This window comes from Petromyzon marinus, chromosome 63 (assembly GCF_048934315.1).
Source record: "Petromyzon marinus isolate PM22_M1 ecotype Great Lakes invasive population chromosome 63, UKy_Petmar_22M1.pri1.0, whole genome shotgun sequence".
Classification (NCBI taxonomy): domain Eukaryota; kingdom Metazoa; phylum Chordata; class Hyperoartia; order Petromyzontiformes; family Petromyzontidae; genus Petromyzon; species Petromyzon marinus.
Window position 1 is genome coordinate 3116670 of NC_133729.1, and position 15802 is coordinate 3132471.

The following is a 15802-nucleotide window of genomic DNA, read 5'->3' on the forward strand; positions in this document are numbered from 1 at the left end:
GTGTTGGCCATGAGCGGGAATCGAACTCGGATAACGAGGCGGTGGTCGAGACGAAAAAATGCAGTGGCAGTCAAGGCAGGGGACACGCCACCGCGCAAGAGATGGAGCTGGACGGATTGTTGCACTGCAAGACCACGAGAGATGGTGACAACTTGGGGAAGCCGTCATCCAGCAGCGGACTGAACGCAGCCCACAACGATGACGTCGCCGCCGCCGCCGCCGCGTACCGTTGGGCGCGTTGGGGCGGCACCGCCGGACGGCCGTCGCGGGGCCCTCCGGCGCCGCGTCACCGTCGTCCTCGCGGAGGTCGCGGCTCGTGGGCGGCTGCAGGGCCCGGCGCCGCGCGGTCATCCTCCTCTCCCCTCCGGAGCCTGCGGGGTGACGCCGACCGCGAGTCACCGCGGGTGCCACGCGCACCGCCGCCGAGCCAGCGAAGACGCAACACTCGCGGCGAATCGGGCGACGGAGATCCGACCAACCGCACCGTGCCCGGCTTTTAGAAGCCAAGGCACAGGGACGCGGTCGAGCAGAGATATGCGGTCAGAGAACCTCCCGGCCGTCCTGGTTAATACCGAATGTGAATACTACGCCGGGCGGTGGCTACGCTGCTGTGTGTGCGGGGAATATATAAAACAAAAATTGCGGTGTTATTCGATAAGAAAAAGAGTGGACGCCACGGGTAAACTTTACTTTTTGTTCATATAAATTACTTGCAAATTGGCAACTACACCATCCCTCGACTGGCAGCCTATACCCGCGATACCAAATGTATTAAATCATTATTTTTGTTGTTGTTATGAGCTTACGGTCAGTTACAAGTCACATGCGGAACGCCACGTTCCGACTTCCTCCTGTGGCTACACCTCTCCGTTTCGTGCTCATGAGTGTTCGTAATTTTTTTCCTGTTTGCATCATGTGACGCGATTACAATCGCGTCGTCTTTTCTTAACACGCTCATCCTTGGATTAACGGGCACCCACCCCCCCGCGTAGCGCGAATTCGCAGTTAAGCGATTCATCTTTTCGGGACGCGCTTCACACCTTACGCCGTGCATGCGTTTCACAGCGCTCAAGATTGCATTTTTTTGTAATATTACATTTCCCGAATACATTTCTCCTGTTCAATGATACAAAAATTCCAAGTTAAAATCCCAAACTCTGATGGTGTCGCCACGTCACGGCAGCGCACAGTGTCACCGGCTGGACACAGCTGCCGCAGATCCGCAGCCCAACGGCAGCGTTCAAGAAACCCTGAAGCTACTCCTGACGAAGTAATCTTTGTAACCGTTTTCATCATCATTGTTATGATTTGTTGTTAAACACATTGTAAGTTATTTTTGGAATGTTAATATTCTTCTTTGGTTCTTTCGGTAAAGTCACGTAGAATGGGAATAAAATAATAAATTGATAAAATAAAATAACACAATAAAATTCTCACGACGTTATTTTATTTTATTAATTTATTATTTTATTCTCATTCTACGTGACTTTACCGAAAGAACCAAAGAAGATGAATCCTTGCAGTCACGAAAGCTTTAAATCGAAATGTTAATATTATTATGTATTACTTTCGGACATATTTTTTGTGAATCCAGGCTAAAATGATCGTTCATTTGTCTTCCGTAAGTCAGGGAAGGTGGGAGGGGAGGGAGGGAAGGTGGGAGGGGAGGGATGGAAGATGGGAAGGAGAGGAGGGGTCATGGACCTGGCTGACCTCCAGGCCCCGGGACGTAGCTCTTGCTCTCCGTGGAGTCGTCGTCTTGGCTGACCGAATCCGATTTCTGCGGACGACGGAAATCCACCCGCCACCGTGCAGCAGGGGGAGTGGGCAGACAGACAGGAGGAGCGCGGGAGTGCGAGGGAGACAAGGCAGGGCGGGTGAAGAGGGTGCGCGATGCTAAACGACTCGGTCCTCGCTGCGATGTGCAAGATGCGCGTCCTGTGCAGCGCCCCCCCCCCCCCCCCCCCCGGGGTGCGGACGCGTTTGTCCGCTTGGGAAAATCCAAATTACGTCCTGGGCGCGACGTTCAACTGCGTCCGGCGACCGTGTCGCCTAAACCCCGCCGCTGTGGAAGGCGCGGGGGACACCTCCTCTGTCGTTCATCCGTAGCCCTGCCTCTGAAACCCGAGAGTGGATTGCCGGGTAGCCAGGATCGGGTCGGATGGAGGGAACCCGTGCCGTGGTACTGTCCTCGGGCGGCAGAGGAACTCAAGAGAAGAACGAGAGGGAGAAACGGGAAGCGAAGGTCACATGGTGTGCAACGCACGCTGTGATCAGGTCACCTTGGTCCTGCCGGAGGTGAGATCAGGGTGCTGGGATGGCAGCCCAGCCGGAAGGGGCGGCATCATGACGGGGACGCCGAACATGCGCCACCGCTCCACGGGGGACGCCGCCTCCTCCGTCGCTGTGACCGCCTCCGTGGGGCCCTCCCGCGCCAACTCCGCCGCGTCCTTCTTTACTGCCGGCGGCGGCAGCGACGACTCAGAGCTGAAGACACGTGGGGATACGTGGGGAGAAACGGGGGCACACTGAAACATGTGGAGACACGTGTGAACACGTGAGGACACGTGGGGAGACGTGGAGACACGCCAGAACAGGGACACACAGGGAACACATACACACACTGCGACGCGCCATAACACACGGGGTTACGTGGCGGAAAAGCGGGCACACGCGGGGACACGCGTCAAGTTAAGGATTTCCGATTATGGGCATGGCACGGGCTGGAGAAGATGCAGTACAGGAGGACGTGGAGCTGATTGGACTTGCCGATGACCGGTACCAGTGGTTTAAAGCTTTCGTGACTGCAAGGATTCATCTTCTTTGGTTCTTTCGGTAAAGTCACGTAGTATGACAATAAAATAATAAATTGATAAAATAAAATAACACAATAAAATTCTCACGACGTTTCGGCCACAACACAAGCGGCCTTCGCTCCAGCGCTGTCCTCCAGACAGTCTCGTCCCTTCACCTGATGAAGGCCGCTTGTGTTGTGGCCGAAACGTCATGATAATTTTATTGTGTTATTTTATCAATTTATTATTTTATTCTCATTCTATGTGACTTTACCGAAAGAACCAAATAAGAGGTACCAGTGGTGTCGAGATCGGCCTCTGCGCAGGAGGCAGGACACTACTGGGCAGTTGGAGGCAGTCACCTGCAAACAACGGCGGAGGAGCGGCGCTCACAACAAAGAGTGGGACGCCGGGTGGCTCAAACACAGCAAGTCGGCGCAGTAGGGAGCACAGGTGGTGCATCTGCCAGTCATCTAAGTGGGCCTCAAAGTGCACCTAGCCGCTTAGTGGTGAATGACGCCTGTTGTTGTGGTGTGTGCAGGCGGTGCCGGTGTGAGACAATATTTTGACCTCCATATACTTTTTACCCTGGTATGCAGGGCATCAGAATTCTACACACTATATGGACCTCCCCCTGTGGGCTTTAAACCCTCCGCAAGTCTTAACGCTGACCAAAAGAGGTGTCAGAACCCTTGGCATAACCATAATTTTTACCCCAGGCAGTGGGGGAAAGGTGGGGAATGAGGAGGTGGGTCATATTGATATTACAGAATTTGCACCCCAGGTAAGGACCGCATACCAAATAGTATTCGGACTCCCAGAATCCAAATTCTACGAGTTCAAAATACTCTCCCGCTCCAGCCGTGTGGTGTGGCCGGACACACACCTGTCGGGCGCTGTGGAGGCCGGGCCCAGCTCCAAGGTGGGCTGAGACGTGAGCTGCGGTGGGCGTGGGGCCCAGGGCTTCAGGAAGGAGAAGAAGCTGCCCTTCCTGCCATGTGGGTGCTGTCCCCTCTCTGTCCCCACAGCCCTGAGCAGCAGCAGCAGAAGGAGCAACAAGAGTAGGAGCATAACATTGAGATCACTTCTGCCGCCCTGTATTGTACAACTGCAGCTGATTTTACAAGGGTGGTGGGGGTGACGGCAGGTGATGATAATGGAGGTGGTGGTGTGTGCCGATGATGGTGTTGATGGTGGTAGTGTTTACTTATGAACATTAAGATGATGGTGACACGAGTGATGCTGATGGTAACGATGATGGTCACGATAGTAGTGATGATGGTGACAATGGTGGTGGTGATGATGATGACAGTGATGGTGGTGGTGACAGTGATGATGACTGCCGGTTTGTGCTTCTCACTGGAGCCTGGCTGAAGGAGGAAGGACTTTCTTGGTGAAGAACTCAGCGATTCCTTCATCCACAGCTCCCTCATCCTGCTGGAGTGGGGGGAGGGGGTCGGTGGAGGGATGTGGTGGCAGAGGTCAGTGTAGAGGTGTGGGGTCATATAAACTAACCTCCGTTACCCATTATAATATATTTACGATGAACATAACCGCACACATAGACAACGTCATTGTCCGTGCATGGTCACAGCAACTGAGAAATCAAGTCAGGGCATCGGGCACGACAGCAGGACCTGTGAGGCCTGGTCAACTCGGGAAAATCGCCACTTAAATGAACGCGGATTCTACGGGCCTATTCGTAGGCTCTCAAAAAGTTCCGATTAATTTGAATGGCAATTCCTGCATCTCTATTGCAATGAATGGGATTCTATTGGGAGAGTTTTACTGCAGCGAAATCCTTATTCCAATCCCATTAAAGTGAGAATTTCTTCAACGTGGGGATCGCGATTCCCGTGTGAGCCATTCGCAGTAGGGTCGTGGCGTTTTGGTATGGATCCCGCGCTCGTGACCGCCTCGTGCGACTGCTGACGAGCACTCACAACACCGCGGAGACTTGCGGAGACGGACGGGCGGTGCTGCCGCCCCGGCCGACCCGGTTTCTTGGGTCTCCCCTTGGTCACGTGCTCCAGCCTCCCCGCATCTCCTGGCGGCGGCTCCGACACGTCCATCGGCGGCGGCTCGCTCGTGCCGCCCTTCTGCGGCGCTGCCGTCGCAGCCGCGGCTCCGCCATCCAGCACACCGTCGGCTGTGGGGAGAGGCGCGTGCGTTCACCAGGAAGGAAACGAAACGACGAGACGGGAAAACCGCGAGTTAAAATCTCACGAGCGCCGGCAGACGCCGGCGGGTGGGGGGGGCGTACCGAAGGCACGCGACACCGGTCGCATCCTCCTGTTGCGAAGGCTCCGCTTGCGTGAGACGGGCGACATCTGGGGAAGAGTTTGAAGAGGTAAAAGTCAAAGGGTTTATTTGGATCGGCGGAGACGCGAGGAAAAAGTCAAGTTCGGGCTCCGGCGCCGACCGGAGGACGCCCGTTGCGCTTACCGTGACGATGTCGGCCTCCTCGGAGCGAGCGCCGTCTTCCTGCGGTGAGGCCTGTCCTGCGGGAGGCGGCTGCCCCCTCAGCGCGAGGCCGTGGCCAGCCAGGTGCCCAGCCTGGGGGCGGCAGCGTCAATGTCAGCGCGCGCCGCTTAATGCCCCACGGCTATTTGGCTCGTGGCGGCGGGAGAGGTGAAATTTAGGAGCAAGTCGCGGTTGTAGCTATCAAGCGGGGGGTGGGGAACCGGATGCTCACCGGGGGTCGAGCAGAATGAAAAAAATGCAATTTCTGGGCAGCCCCACGCACCTCGGATTAGTGGAACTGGCTACGTACGGTGTGAAAGAAGTTCAACACACATACATATATATAGTTGACGCTGAACGTTGATCGTACTAGGACAGTACGCATCGACAGAGCGACCCTGCCAGCTCAAAAGTATTCCCCTCCAGTACCCGATTAGTGCATCTAAGATGGTCATGGCGAGAGGCAGAGGCGGGGGGAGCGGGGGAGGCGGGGGGTACATCTTGTACGGGCCTAAGGCGTGGGCCGCGTTGGTCCCACCAGTCGCGGGTCTCCTCCCGCCCCGCTACGGGAAAAGAAAACTCGGTGACACTCGGCGACGGGAGGAGGAGGAGGAGGCGACCGTGGCGCGTCGCACCAGCTTGGCGTGGACGCCGCACAGCTGCTCCAAGAGCTTGTCCGTGATGCGGTCCGCCAGGAGTGCCGACAGGGACAGGCGTACCTCGCTGGAGACACGCGGCGGGGGTTGGGGGACACGGGCAGAGACGCAGCAGGATAGATGATGACACGGGGGACAATTCAGCCAGGGTTGAGCAGCGTCTTTGTACGAGAGGTGTAGAGTCGGTGAGTAGGAGTACAGGTAGAGTGAGTGGCTGAGCGAGCGGTTGTGTGAGCACGTGGCGCCCGTGGTTTCCCCGCACCTCGCTTTGTCGTGTAGCTCCACGGCCGCCTGCTCGAGGCCGAGGCTCCGCACCAGCGAGCGCGGGACGGAGATTCTCTCAGCGCCGGCGGCGAGGAGGGCGGCGTGGACGCCCGGCGCCGCTGTCGTGTGGGGGCACAGCCCCTCCCCTACGCGCACCATGGCCTCCAGCATCGCCTGTGCGCAGCACACGCCGCACGCGCACGCGCCCCACGAATGCAACGTCCGCTACACACGGCACGTGGCATGCATCCACGTGCACCGCAGGCGGCGTGCACCCGCTAAGCACATCACGCGCCGACGCGGAAACCCTGATAGGCCCACAGTGATGACGTCACCGTTACTCCCTTTATTTAAGACCGAAACAGGAGGACTTCTTCACAATTCTGGCTGTCGACTGATGAGGATGGTTGTAATCACCAGCGAACCGTCGTACTCCAATTATAAATATTGTGGGTTTACTCTCTCAGACACCGGTGGTGCTGAAGTAGTAATTGGCACGTTTTGTTTACGTGACAAACCCTACTAATTGGCTTTGTTGGGTGGTGGCGGGTTTAACGACACATTAATATTTTTGTGATCTAACCCAAAAAAACCTTTATTGTGGATATTGGTGTGAAAGCCAACTACGTTTTAAACTGCTGTTAGCGAGTAGCACCTATGAAGGCCGGCACGGCACACGAGAGAGTGGTGTGGACACCACACCCGGCCGCCTTTGTCTCCCCAGTGGCGATGTTTACGCACTGCACCGGGAACTCATTTCAGGCTGAGTTGGCCTCGGGGAGGCTCAGGACCAGTTCACATAATCGTCACCGGTGTGGGCCGCGATCGGGAATGGAACTTGGGCTGCCGGGCTAAGCGGGTGACTGCCCCCCCCCGCCCCCCCCCCGCCCCCCCAGTGGCATGGAAGCCGCCCCCCACCTGCAGCTGCGAGTCGAGCACAGCCGCCACCTCCGCCGTCGTCTCCTCCATCTGCACGCTGAGGGGGTCGGGCCCCCCCGGGCTGTGGTGGAACAGCGTGGGCAGCAGCTGCACGCGAAGGGCGGGGGGGAGGTTATGGAAGCTGGGGTGAGCTGCGAGCTGCGAGCCTTCGGGGCGGTCCCTCTCTGCTATCGCTGCGCAAGGCCGCGGCTCAAGCAAGAACGTCCGAGGTCCGCCATCGGCCGCGCAATTTCTCTCATGGCCGCAACTTCCTCCACGTTTTTGCCGCCGCAAAGACTCTTTCCTGCTTCTGTTAGTCCCCGTGAAACTGCTTTTTGTTAGTTCGTTGACCTTGCCCCGCACCTCCGATTGGCGCAATTGGCTAAGTACGGTGCGAAAGAAGTTCAACATGCATACCTATGTATTGAGGACTGCAGCTCTCTCCTCTGCTGCCTCCTCCGTGCTGAATAGGCCCTGGTCTACCCAGGATGCCCTGGGACTCTTGGCTGCTGCTGCCCCGGCTGTCCCCCAGGGCTCGTTGTTGATGATGTTGTTTGTTTGTTATTGATTTGGGGCCCCGATTGCTGAGTATCTCTATCCCTCAGTCCTGTTTTCCCTGTCCTAACCCACTCGTCATGCCCCATTTTATCCAAATGTAGTTTCTTCAGTTTTGTAAAGCATCTTGAGATTGCCAATTGTGGTTGCGGGGATTGTGAGCTGGAACAATAATAACCGGTGTGTTGTTAAACGCTTGTGCGCTGCGTGTCGGGTGGTGGAGGGTTCTTAACACAGATTAGGGTCACTTAGTGGCCTAATCCAAACAATACAATTAAGAATGTTGAGATTGGATTGAAAATGCTCCTGCTGCTGCTGTCATAAAATGTGCTAACGTAAGAATAATTATCTAAGCAGGAATTCGTATTATTATTCTGCACACTGGCAGGCCACCACTGAACAGTGTGGCCGTGCGTTTGCCCTGAATCCAGCCCTAGCCGGGTCAAGCCGGCCGTGTTGTATTTTGCAACATTGTGAAAGCCCATCGAGACCTAGAACGAAACTAAACGATAAACTATTTTTTTTATTTCACCAGGCAAGGCGCACTGAGGAACCGGAGAAAAATCCACGCGACCACCACGGGGAGAGGGAGAGACACGCAAACTCCAAATATACAGCAGGTGTCAGGGTCTGTATTTAACCCACGACCTCCTGCACACCAGGCGAGGCAGTTAACATCTCCTAGCCACCGTGATGATGATGAGAGAGACACGCAAACTCCAAATATACAGCAGGTGTCAGGGTCGAGATTGAACCCACGACCTCCTGCACATCAGGCGAGATAGTTAACATCTCCTAGCCACCGTGATGATGACGATGAGAGACACGCAAACTCCAAATACACAGCAGGTGTCAGGGTCGAGATTGAACCCACGACCTCCTGTACACCACGCGAGATAGTTAACATCTCTCCATGGTACATGGATGGTGCGACCCCCCCCCCCCCACCGCCCATCTGCTCCCGTCCCAATGGCAACAGCCCAGAGTTCAATGTCCATCATACGTACGGCCTTGGAGTTCTTGGCCTCCTGCAGCAGGGCCTGAGCGTGCATCATGTCTGAGCGGGCAGGGCCCTCGGTCACCCCCACCCCTCCGCTCTGCAGGGCCCTCAGCTGGTCCTGGGCCCTCACGCACATCCTGTCCACCAGCTGACCCACGCGCACACACGCACGCAAAGATCCACCGTATAGCCTTAAAAGACTGTTCGGGCAAGTACTGTTAGCGAGTAACACCTATGAAGGCTCTCACCTTTAGAGGCTCGCACGTCCGATTAGCACGGTTGTGCAGCCCAAAATAAATTCAACATACCTACAAAACTGCCATGGCACACGAGGGGGTAGGTGGTCAGGGGAAGCCCAGCACAAGTTCAAATATTCTTCACTGGCGTCAGTCGTGAGCGGAAATCAACTTCAAGTCGTCGGGGTTCGTAGCGCAGCGCACGAACCGCTGTTACCAACTACCCACAACAACACACACGCATGCCCACGTATATACAAGCGCGTCCACATCTGCACACACACAGACACGTGTACAACACATGCACAGACACGCACAGACGTACAACAACAACAACCGCCATTCGCCACTAAGTGGCGGTGACGTCGCCACGACGCTTGTGCCAGGCCATGTGCACCTTGAGGCCACGTACGGACACATACGCAAGCGCACACTCGCACACAAATAAGACACAGACCCACACACAGCAACATTCTCTTGCCACTGATCCTAGTTGTGGTATTTGTTGACCCCTTACCTCTTGCTGCCCTTGGGTCACCACCTTTTCAACCGAAGGCCAAACCCACACATATTTCTCAGTCAGCACCACACATATAAAGGCTGTGCAGTAAGCTGGAATAAAATTCAGCACAGTACCAGCAAGATCTCGGTATGAATCAATTCATGCCTGCCGCAAACACAGATGACAATTCCCGGTCAGGTGGCAACTGTAGTGGGTGGGTGAGTGAGAAAGGTGAGTGAGTGAGTGAGTGAATGAATGAGTGGGTGAATCAGTGGGTGAGTGGGTGAGTTACTGAGCGACTTGACAAATGAATCAATGCATTAGTGGGTGGGTGAGTGAATCAGTCAGTGGGTGGAGGAGGCTGCCACCTTTTCAACTCAAGACCAAAACCCACACATCTAAAGTCAGCACCAGGCATATCAAGACTGTCCAGTATCTTGTAACAAAGTTCAACACAATACCGGTACCAGACCTCAGACTGTTCGGATCGTGCCTGGACATTCACACACCGACAGGTAGCAACCTTAACCCCTGACCTCCGACCCCCTGACCTGCTGGGATGTGCTGGCGAGGATGCCGTGCTGCAGGCGGTACGCCTGCTCCGGGCAGGAGCGCCGCGACCCGTGGTTCCGCAACAGTAGCTTCTCGATCTGCCCGCACGTACGGTTGCACGGTCACACACAAAGACAGTGGCGATGTTTTTTTACACCGTAAAAGGTGCTCATTTGAGGCCGAGTTGACCTACTGGAGGCCAGGACCGGTTCAGATAACCATCACTTGTGTTAGCCATGAGCGGGAATCGAGCTACGGTTTCCGGGTTCGTAGCCCAGCGTGGTAACCGCTGCACTACTTCTCCCCACACACACATACAAAGACGCCCCATCCACACACGCGCACACACGTGTCCACACACGCACATGCTGTGTGAACGGCAAATGCTGCGACGAGTCTGAACCTTCTGCAGGGCCTCCTCTGTCCTCTCCGGCTGCGTCTTCATTGCGGCCGCCGCGTCGTGCATGGGAAGGGGCATGAATCGCAGGCTGTAGTTCCTGGCGGAGAGATTACAAAGCGGAGCGGTGGCACTGCGGTTAGCTCAGTGTGCCGTGAACCCGGCGAGCTGAGCGTGAATCTCGGCCGAGACGAACAGCAGTCTAAACCAGTCCTGGGTCTCCACCCGTCACCAACCCACACTTGCTAGCGTCGTGAAATACGGTCAAACAATCCTCGTGACCGACACGACATGGAGAGACCTTCTTCATCCAGCAGTGGACTGACAACGGACTGTGGATTCTAGGTTATAATGTTGATTTGTTTACCAAGGAAAGTCTGCTGAGCCTCAATAATCTTTGTCAGGTGGGTCCTGCTACATTGGGACGTTTGGCCAGTTCCATGCATGATAATTTCACATGACACTCTAAGTTCCACACTGATAGAATTAGGAATCCAATGCTGTACTGCCATCTGGTCACTTCACTGGCCAAACTTATGAGAGCCGATATTCCTAGACAATATTCAGCGCAAGTACTAATCGGGCTCCGCCTGATCAGCTTTCCAGATCCAACAAGATCGGTTAGAATCAGGGTGGTTTGCTCAAGAGGCCACATGATCTCGGGAGTTTGTGACACTGGGGTCATGTGAGGTCACGCTGGGGGGTACGCGAGGTTACACTTACTTCTCTAGGGCACTGGCCACATCCTGGAAGCCCTGGGCGGTCGTGCCGTTTTTGTCCCAGATCACCGTCCTGCAGGAGTCAAACCGTGATCTCACCGTGAGCTCTCCGTGAACTCACCGCACACACTGTGATCTCACCGTGTTCTCACCGTGAGCTCTCCGTGAACTCACCGCACACACCGTGATCTGACTGTGAGCTCGCCGCACACACCGTGATCTGACCGTGAACTCACCGCACACACCGTGATCTGACTGTGAGCTTGCCGCACACACCGTGATCTGACTGTGAGCTTGCCGCACACACCGTCATCTGACCGTGAACTCGCCGCACACACCGTGATCTGACTGTGAGCTTGCCGCACACACCGTGATCTGACTGAGCTTGCCGCACACACCGTGATCTGACCGTGAACTCGCCGCACACACTGTGATCTGACTGTGAGCTTGCCGCACACACCGTGATCTGACCGTGAACTCACCGCACACACCGTGATCTGACTGTGACCTTGCCACACACACCGTGATCTCACCGTGTTCTCATGACAAGCACGCGGTTGTGTTCGTGTGTGCATGCGTTGGGTGCGTGCGCACCCGCGCACCGGAGCATAAACGTGTACCGCTTTGTGTGTACTGGAGCCTGCGCATGTGTGCGTGCGTACCAACCAGAATGTGGGAGTGTACATGCATGCGTGTGTGCGCGCGTACCCAAGTGTGTGGGTGCGTGCGTTGCGTGTGCGTGCGTGCGCGCGCGCACCGGAGCGAGCTGTTGATGGCGAGCGCCTTGGCCAGCATGCGCGCCCCCAGGTCCCCCATGGCGTTGCCGCTCAGGTCGACGCTGGCGAGCGACGCGTTGCTGCCGAGCGCGTTCACCACGACGCTCGTGCCGCTCTTGAGCCGCGAGTCGGCCAGCGACAGGGACTGCAGCATCTGCTCCGCGCAACAGACAAAAGGTCCCCCATGTAGCCTACCCGGGCCGTCGGGGCCGAGTGCTGTTAAATGGCCGGGGCGTTTTCACGAGGAGCCAGTGACGGCGTTTGCACGCCGCGCCGGGTGCTCATTTAACGCCGAGAAAACCCGACACAGACTTGGCAGGGCGCGCGCCAGCGTTACGTACCGAGTCCTCGTCCTGTATCAGCTGCACCACCCCGTCCAGCACCTTGGACAGCATCCTACAGGGGACACGCGGGGAGGGGGGGACGCAGGGGGTGAGTGGGAAGGGAGGGGGTGAGTGTGCGGATGAGAGAGAGCGAGTGTGTGGATGAGAGATGATGATCCGTTCATCATTATTTACTGTCATCAATTTCGCTTTCACCGAATTCACGCCCATTGAATCCTCTCATCTATTTCATTCACCTCATCTCCACCATTACATTCATAAAGTACCATTGTTAATTATTTTTAAAGCGCCTTGGTTAAGGAGCTATATAAATTACCTTTAAGATAAGATAGGTGAGCAAGGCAGAGCGAAGACAAACAGGCGTATGGACGAGCAGTCGAATGGGTGGCCGGGTGGTTGGATGAGTGCACTAGGGTGGATGGGCGGGTGAGTGGGTAAGGAGTTGGTGAGGAAGTGAGCACACACTTGGGCTTAAGGCTGGAGAAGTTACGGCCCAGGTCGAGGTGGCGTATGGAGCGATTCTTGCCGAGGACATTCATGAGCGACAGGAGATCGCTATCCAGACCTGGGGCGACAAAAACAAGCGACTCAAACTCAACGCTCGTGGATCCACTCATCCACCCACCCACCCCCTCCCATTCCCACCCCCCCATCACCCCCCGTCGAGCGCGTGGCTTCACCGTTGTCGGCCAGGTCGAGGCGCGAGAGGTTGGGGACGTCCTCCAGGCAGTACTTGAGAGCCTTGGATCCTTCCAGACGCAACTGTCAACGGCAGCAGCCAGCAACCATGGCTCGCGAATCAACACGCCGGCTCTACGCGCTCACCCGCTCGCTCACCCATTCATCCGCTTGTTCATCCTTTTACCTGCTCGCTCACCCACTCCGCTCACTTCGCTCACTTGTCCACTCACTCAATAACCAAGCATCCTCTCAGCCAGTCATTTGCTCGCTCACCCAATCACCCCGCTCACTCAGCCTCTCAGCCACTCAGCCCCTCACTGATCCACTAACTCACCCACTCACCCGCTCGTTCACCCTCTGAGCCACTCATTTGCTTGCTCATCCAGTCATTCAATAGTTCACTCACTTTCTCGCTCAATTGCCCACTCACGAGTCCACTCATTCACTCACCTCCTCACCCTCTAGTCCACTTCTTCGATACACCCACTCGTCGGCTCGCCCGCTCGTTCGCCTACTGGCTCGCTCGCTCACTCACTCGTCCGCGACGGGTGCCTCTTACCTCGCAGCCGCTGAGCTCCAGCGACACGTCCTGCAGGTGCTTGTTCGCTGCCAGCCCCAGCAGCAGCTCCCTGTGGGACGCCGTGAGTTGACGGTCACGCCGTCAACCCGGGGTCACGCTCGAGGTGCTCATCGATTCATCATCAAATATGGCAAATCCCTTAATCCACAGCCCGGATCCTCGTATGCGGAGCTCTTGTCCCACAGCCATCGTGACACCGCCACTCCACCCCGGCGCAGCGGCAAAGTGTAGCCTCCTTCGTGCCCCCGTGACCTCACCATCACATGACATGAGCTTATGGCCCATGACCTCATTATTAGTAATATTATGATGCTTGCTTAGCCAGAAAATATTCAACGAGTCTCAAGACTCAGATGGGTCCTACCAAGTTTTTTTGCAGTTGGGGTCTATGTAGCGCCACGGTGGCTAGGAGATGTTAACTACCTCGCCTGGTATACAGGAAGTCGTGGGTTCGATCCCGACCCTGATGCCTGTATATTTGGAGTTTGCGTGTCTCTCTCTCATCATCATCACGGTGGCTAGGAGATGTTAACTACCTCGCCTGGTATACAGGAAGTCGTGGTTTCGATCCCGACCCTGACGCCTGCTGTATATTTGGAGTTTGCGTGTCTCTCTCCCCATGGTCGCGTGGATTTTTCTCCGGGTCCTCCGTTTTTTTTTTCCCTCCACATTTAGAATCAACGTCACGCATTTAGAGTGTTTGGCAACTGCTCTACATTTTCACGTGATGATGATAAGCCACTTCGTTGAGCTATCATTTGTGATAGCCAGGTCGCGTCTGAAAAAGTGCTACATAGCTCAGTGGGACCTTATCTGGTAAAATAAAAAAAATAGTTTAGCTTAGTTTATGCTCTCTGCTGTATGTAATCCCAACTGAGTAATCTGCAGATCATTGTTCAGCATTGGGATGTTTGGGCCGGTACCAGTTGCAATGTTAATTTTTTTAAGCTATGGGAGGGACACTGAAAAGCTTGGAGGAGACCCATGCAAAACATACAAAATCTACACAGAAAGGTTGCTGGTGTCGAGAATCGAACCCAGGTACTTCTTGCTGTGAGGCACAAGTGTTACCACTGCGCCACCTTGAAGCCTCATAACTGGTAATGTTGTGTTCAAGACAACCGCATATAATTGAGTGAGTGAGCTGGTGAGAGAGACGGTGAGAGACTAAGTGGGTGGGGGAATGAATAAGTGGAACAGTTTGGAGGTTAGAAGGTAAGCAGATGAGTATGATGTTGAGGGGTTGAATACGTGAGTAAGTGGGTGAGGAGGTTAGTATGTGAAAGGGTACGTTGATGAGTGACGGGATGAGGGGGTGACCAAGAGGATGAATAAGTAAGCTGGTAAGGAAGAGAGTGAGTGGGTGAGTTTGTAGATTAATGGGCGGGCGAATGAGCGGGTGAGTTCCTGTGCGGGCGAATGCCTGCACGGGTGAGCTTGTAGGTGAATGAATGGGTGAGCGAGTGAGTTGGTGAGTGAGCGAGTGAGTTGGTGAGTCAGCGGGTGAGCAGGCGGAGGATCCGGCTTCCTCACCGGACGGCGGGGGCCGGTAGGCGGGTGTCGGAGAGGTCGATGTGAGAAAGGATGAGCGCGCTGCTGAAGAAACGCCTGCAGGAGGGCAGCACGTCCCGTGCCTTCCTGCGACGGCACAGCGGCACGATCCAACACAGCAGCACGAACAACACAGCGCCGTCTAACACTGCAGCGCCGTCTGACATGGCAGCGACACGAACACATCGTGTCTCTGTTGGTTGCAAGCTGTTGGGCGAGTCTCACCGATAGGAAAAGACGTTCTTTGATAGGCGCAGCTCCTGCAAGTGCCGGCAGCAGCCCCGCAAGAGCGCCCCGAACATCTGACAGGCGACAGCGCCATACACGTCGAGACATGTCACGCATGCACCATACACACACACACACGTCACACACACCACACGTCACACACACTATACACATACGTCACGCACACACGTCACACGAACACACGTCACATGCACACAGATCACTCACACACACACACACACGTCACATGCACACAGATCACTCACACACACACACGTCACATGCACACAGATCACTCACACACACACGTCACACACACACTGCACACACACGTCACACATACACGTCACACGCACACCACACACACGCGTCGCAGACACGCGTAACACACACACACGTCACTGACACACATCACACACACCACACACACAAGCGTCCCCTTCGCGGCCGCGACCCTCACCGTCTCCACGACGCTCTCCGTGCCGGACAGGTCAAGCACCGCCAGGGCGTTGGGCTGCGCCAGGAACGCGTACAGGTTCTGGGTGAGGAGGGGGGAGGATGGCACAATCACCAGTCACGGCTGAG

At 55.6% G+C, this 15802-nt stretch overlaps 1 protein-coding gene and 1 long non-coding RNA gene across 4 annotated transcripts in view; one reads left to right on the forward strand and one right to left on the reverse strand.

Moving 5' to 3' along the window:
* LOC142906308 (uncharacterized) overlaps nucleotides 1-9522 on the forward strand; it is a 28592-nt gene extending 19070 nt beyond the window's left edge. Inside the window, exons 1-3 of one of the 2 annotated variants that reach the window (XR_012930140.1) lie at nucleotides 6269-6354; nucleotides 7075-7326; nucleotides 8187-9522. This is a non-coding gene — a long non-coding RNA (uncharacterized LOC142906308). Of the gene's footprint in view, nucleotides 1-6268; nucleotides 6355-7074; nucleotides 7327-8186 lie in introns of those variants that run through there. The other variant, XR_012930141.1, reaches the window with a different exon arrangement.
* Nucleotides 1-15802, reverse strand: part of LOC116956016 (F-actin-uncapping protein LRRC16A-like) — a 48621-nt gene that overhangs the window by 6237 nt on the left and 26582 nt on the right. Inside the window, exons 14-36 of one of the 2 annotated variants that reach the window (XM_032977407.2) lie at nucleotides 15678-15755; nucleotides 15215-15291; nucleotides 14972-15076; nucleotides 13418-13487; nucleotides 12858-12939; nucleotides 12643-12742; nucleotides 12175-12229; nucleotides 11815-11987; nucleotides 11062-11130; nucleotides 10345-10438; nucleotides 9941-10039; nucleotides 8659-8799; nucleotides 7097-7204; nucleotides 6177-6352; nucleotides 5894-5981; nucleotides 5241-5351; nucleotides 5059-5125; nucleotides 4739-4944; nucleotides 4156-4232; nucleotides 3682-3825; nucleotides 2283-2487; nucleotides 1714-1780; nucleotides 228-371 (exon numbers count right to left, since the gene is read on the reverse strand). In XM_032977407.2, coding sequence (XP_032833298.1) covers nucleotides 228-371; nucleotides 1714-1780; nucleotides 2283-2487; nucleotides 3682-3825; nucleotides 4156-4232; nucleotides 4739-4944; nucleotides 5059-5125; nucleotides 5241-5351; nucleotides 5894-5981; nucleotides 6177-6352; nucleotides 7097-7204; nucleotides 8659-8799; nucleotides 9941-10039; nucleotides 10345-10438; nucleotides 11062-11130; nucleotides 11815-11987; nucleotides 12175-12229; nucleotides 12643-12742; nucleotides 12858-12939; nucleotides 13418-13487; nucleotides 14972-15076; nucleotides 15215-15291; nucleotides 15678-15755 — 2536 coding nt within the window. Of the gene's footprint in view, nucleotides 1-227; nucleotides 372-1704; nucleotides 1781-2282; nucleotides 2488-3681; nucleotides 3826-4155; nucleotides 4233-4738; nucleotides 4945-5058; nucleotides 5126-5240; nucleotides 5352-5893; nucleotides 5982-6176; nucleotides 6353-7096; nucleotides 7205-8658; nucleotides 8800-9940; nucleotides 10040-10344; nucleotides 10439-11061; nucleotides 11131-11814; nucleotides 11988-12174; nucleotides 12230-12642; nucleotides 12743-12857; nucleotides 12940-13417; nucleotides 13488-14971; nucleotides 15077-15214; nucleotides 15292-15677; nucleotides 15756-15802 lie in introns of both variants that reach the window. The other variant, XM_032977406.2, reaches the window with a different exon arrangement.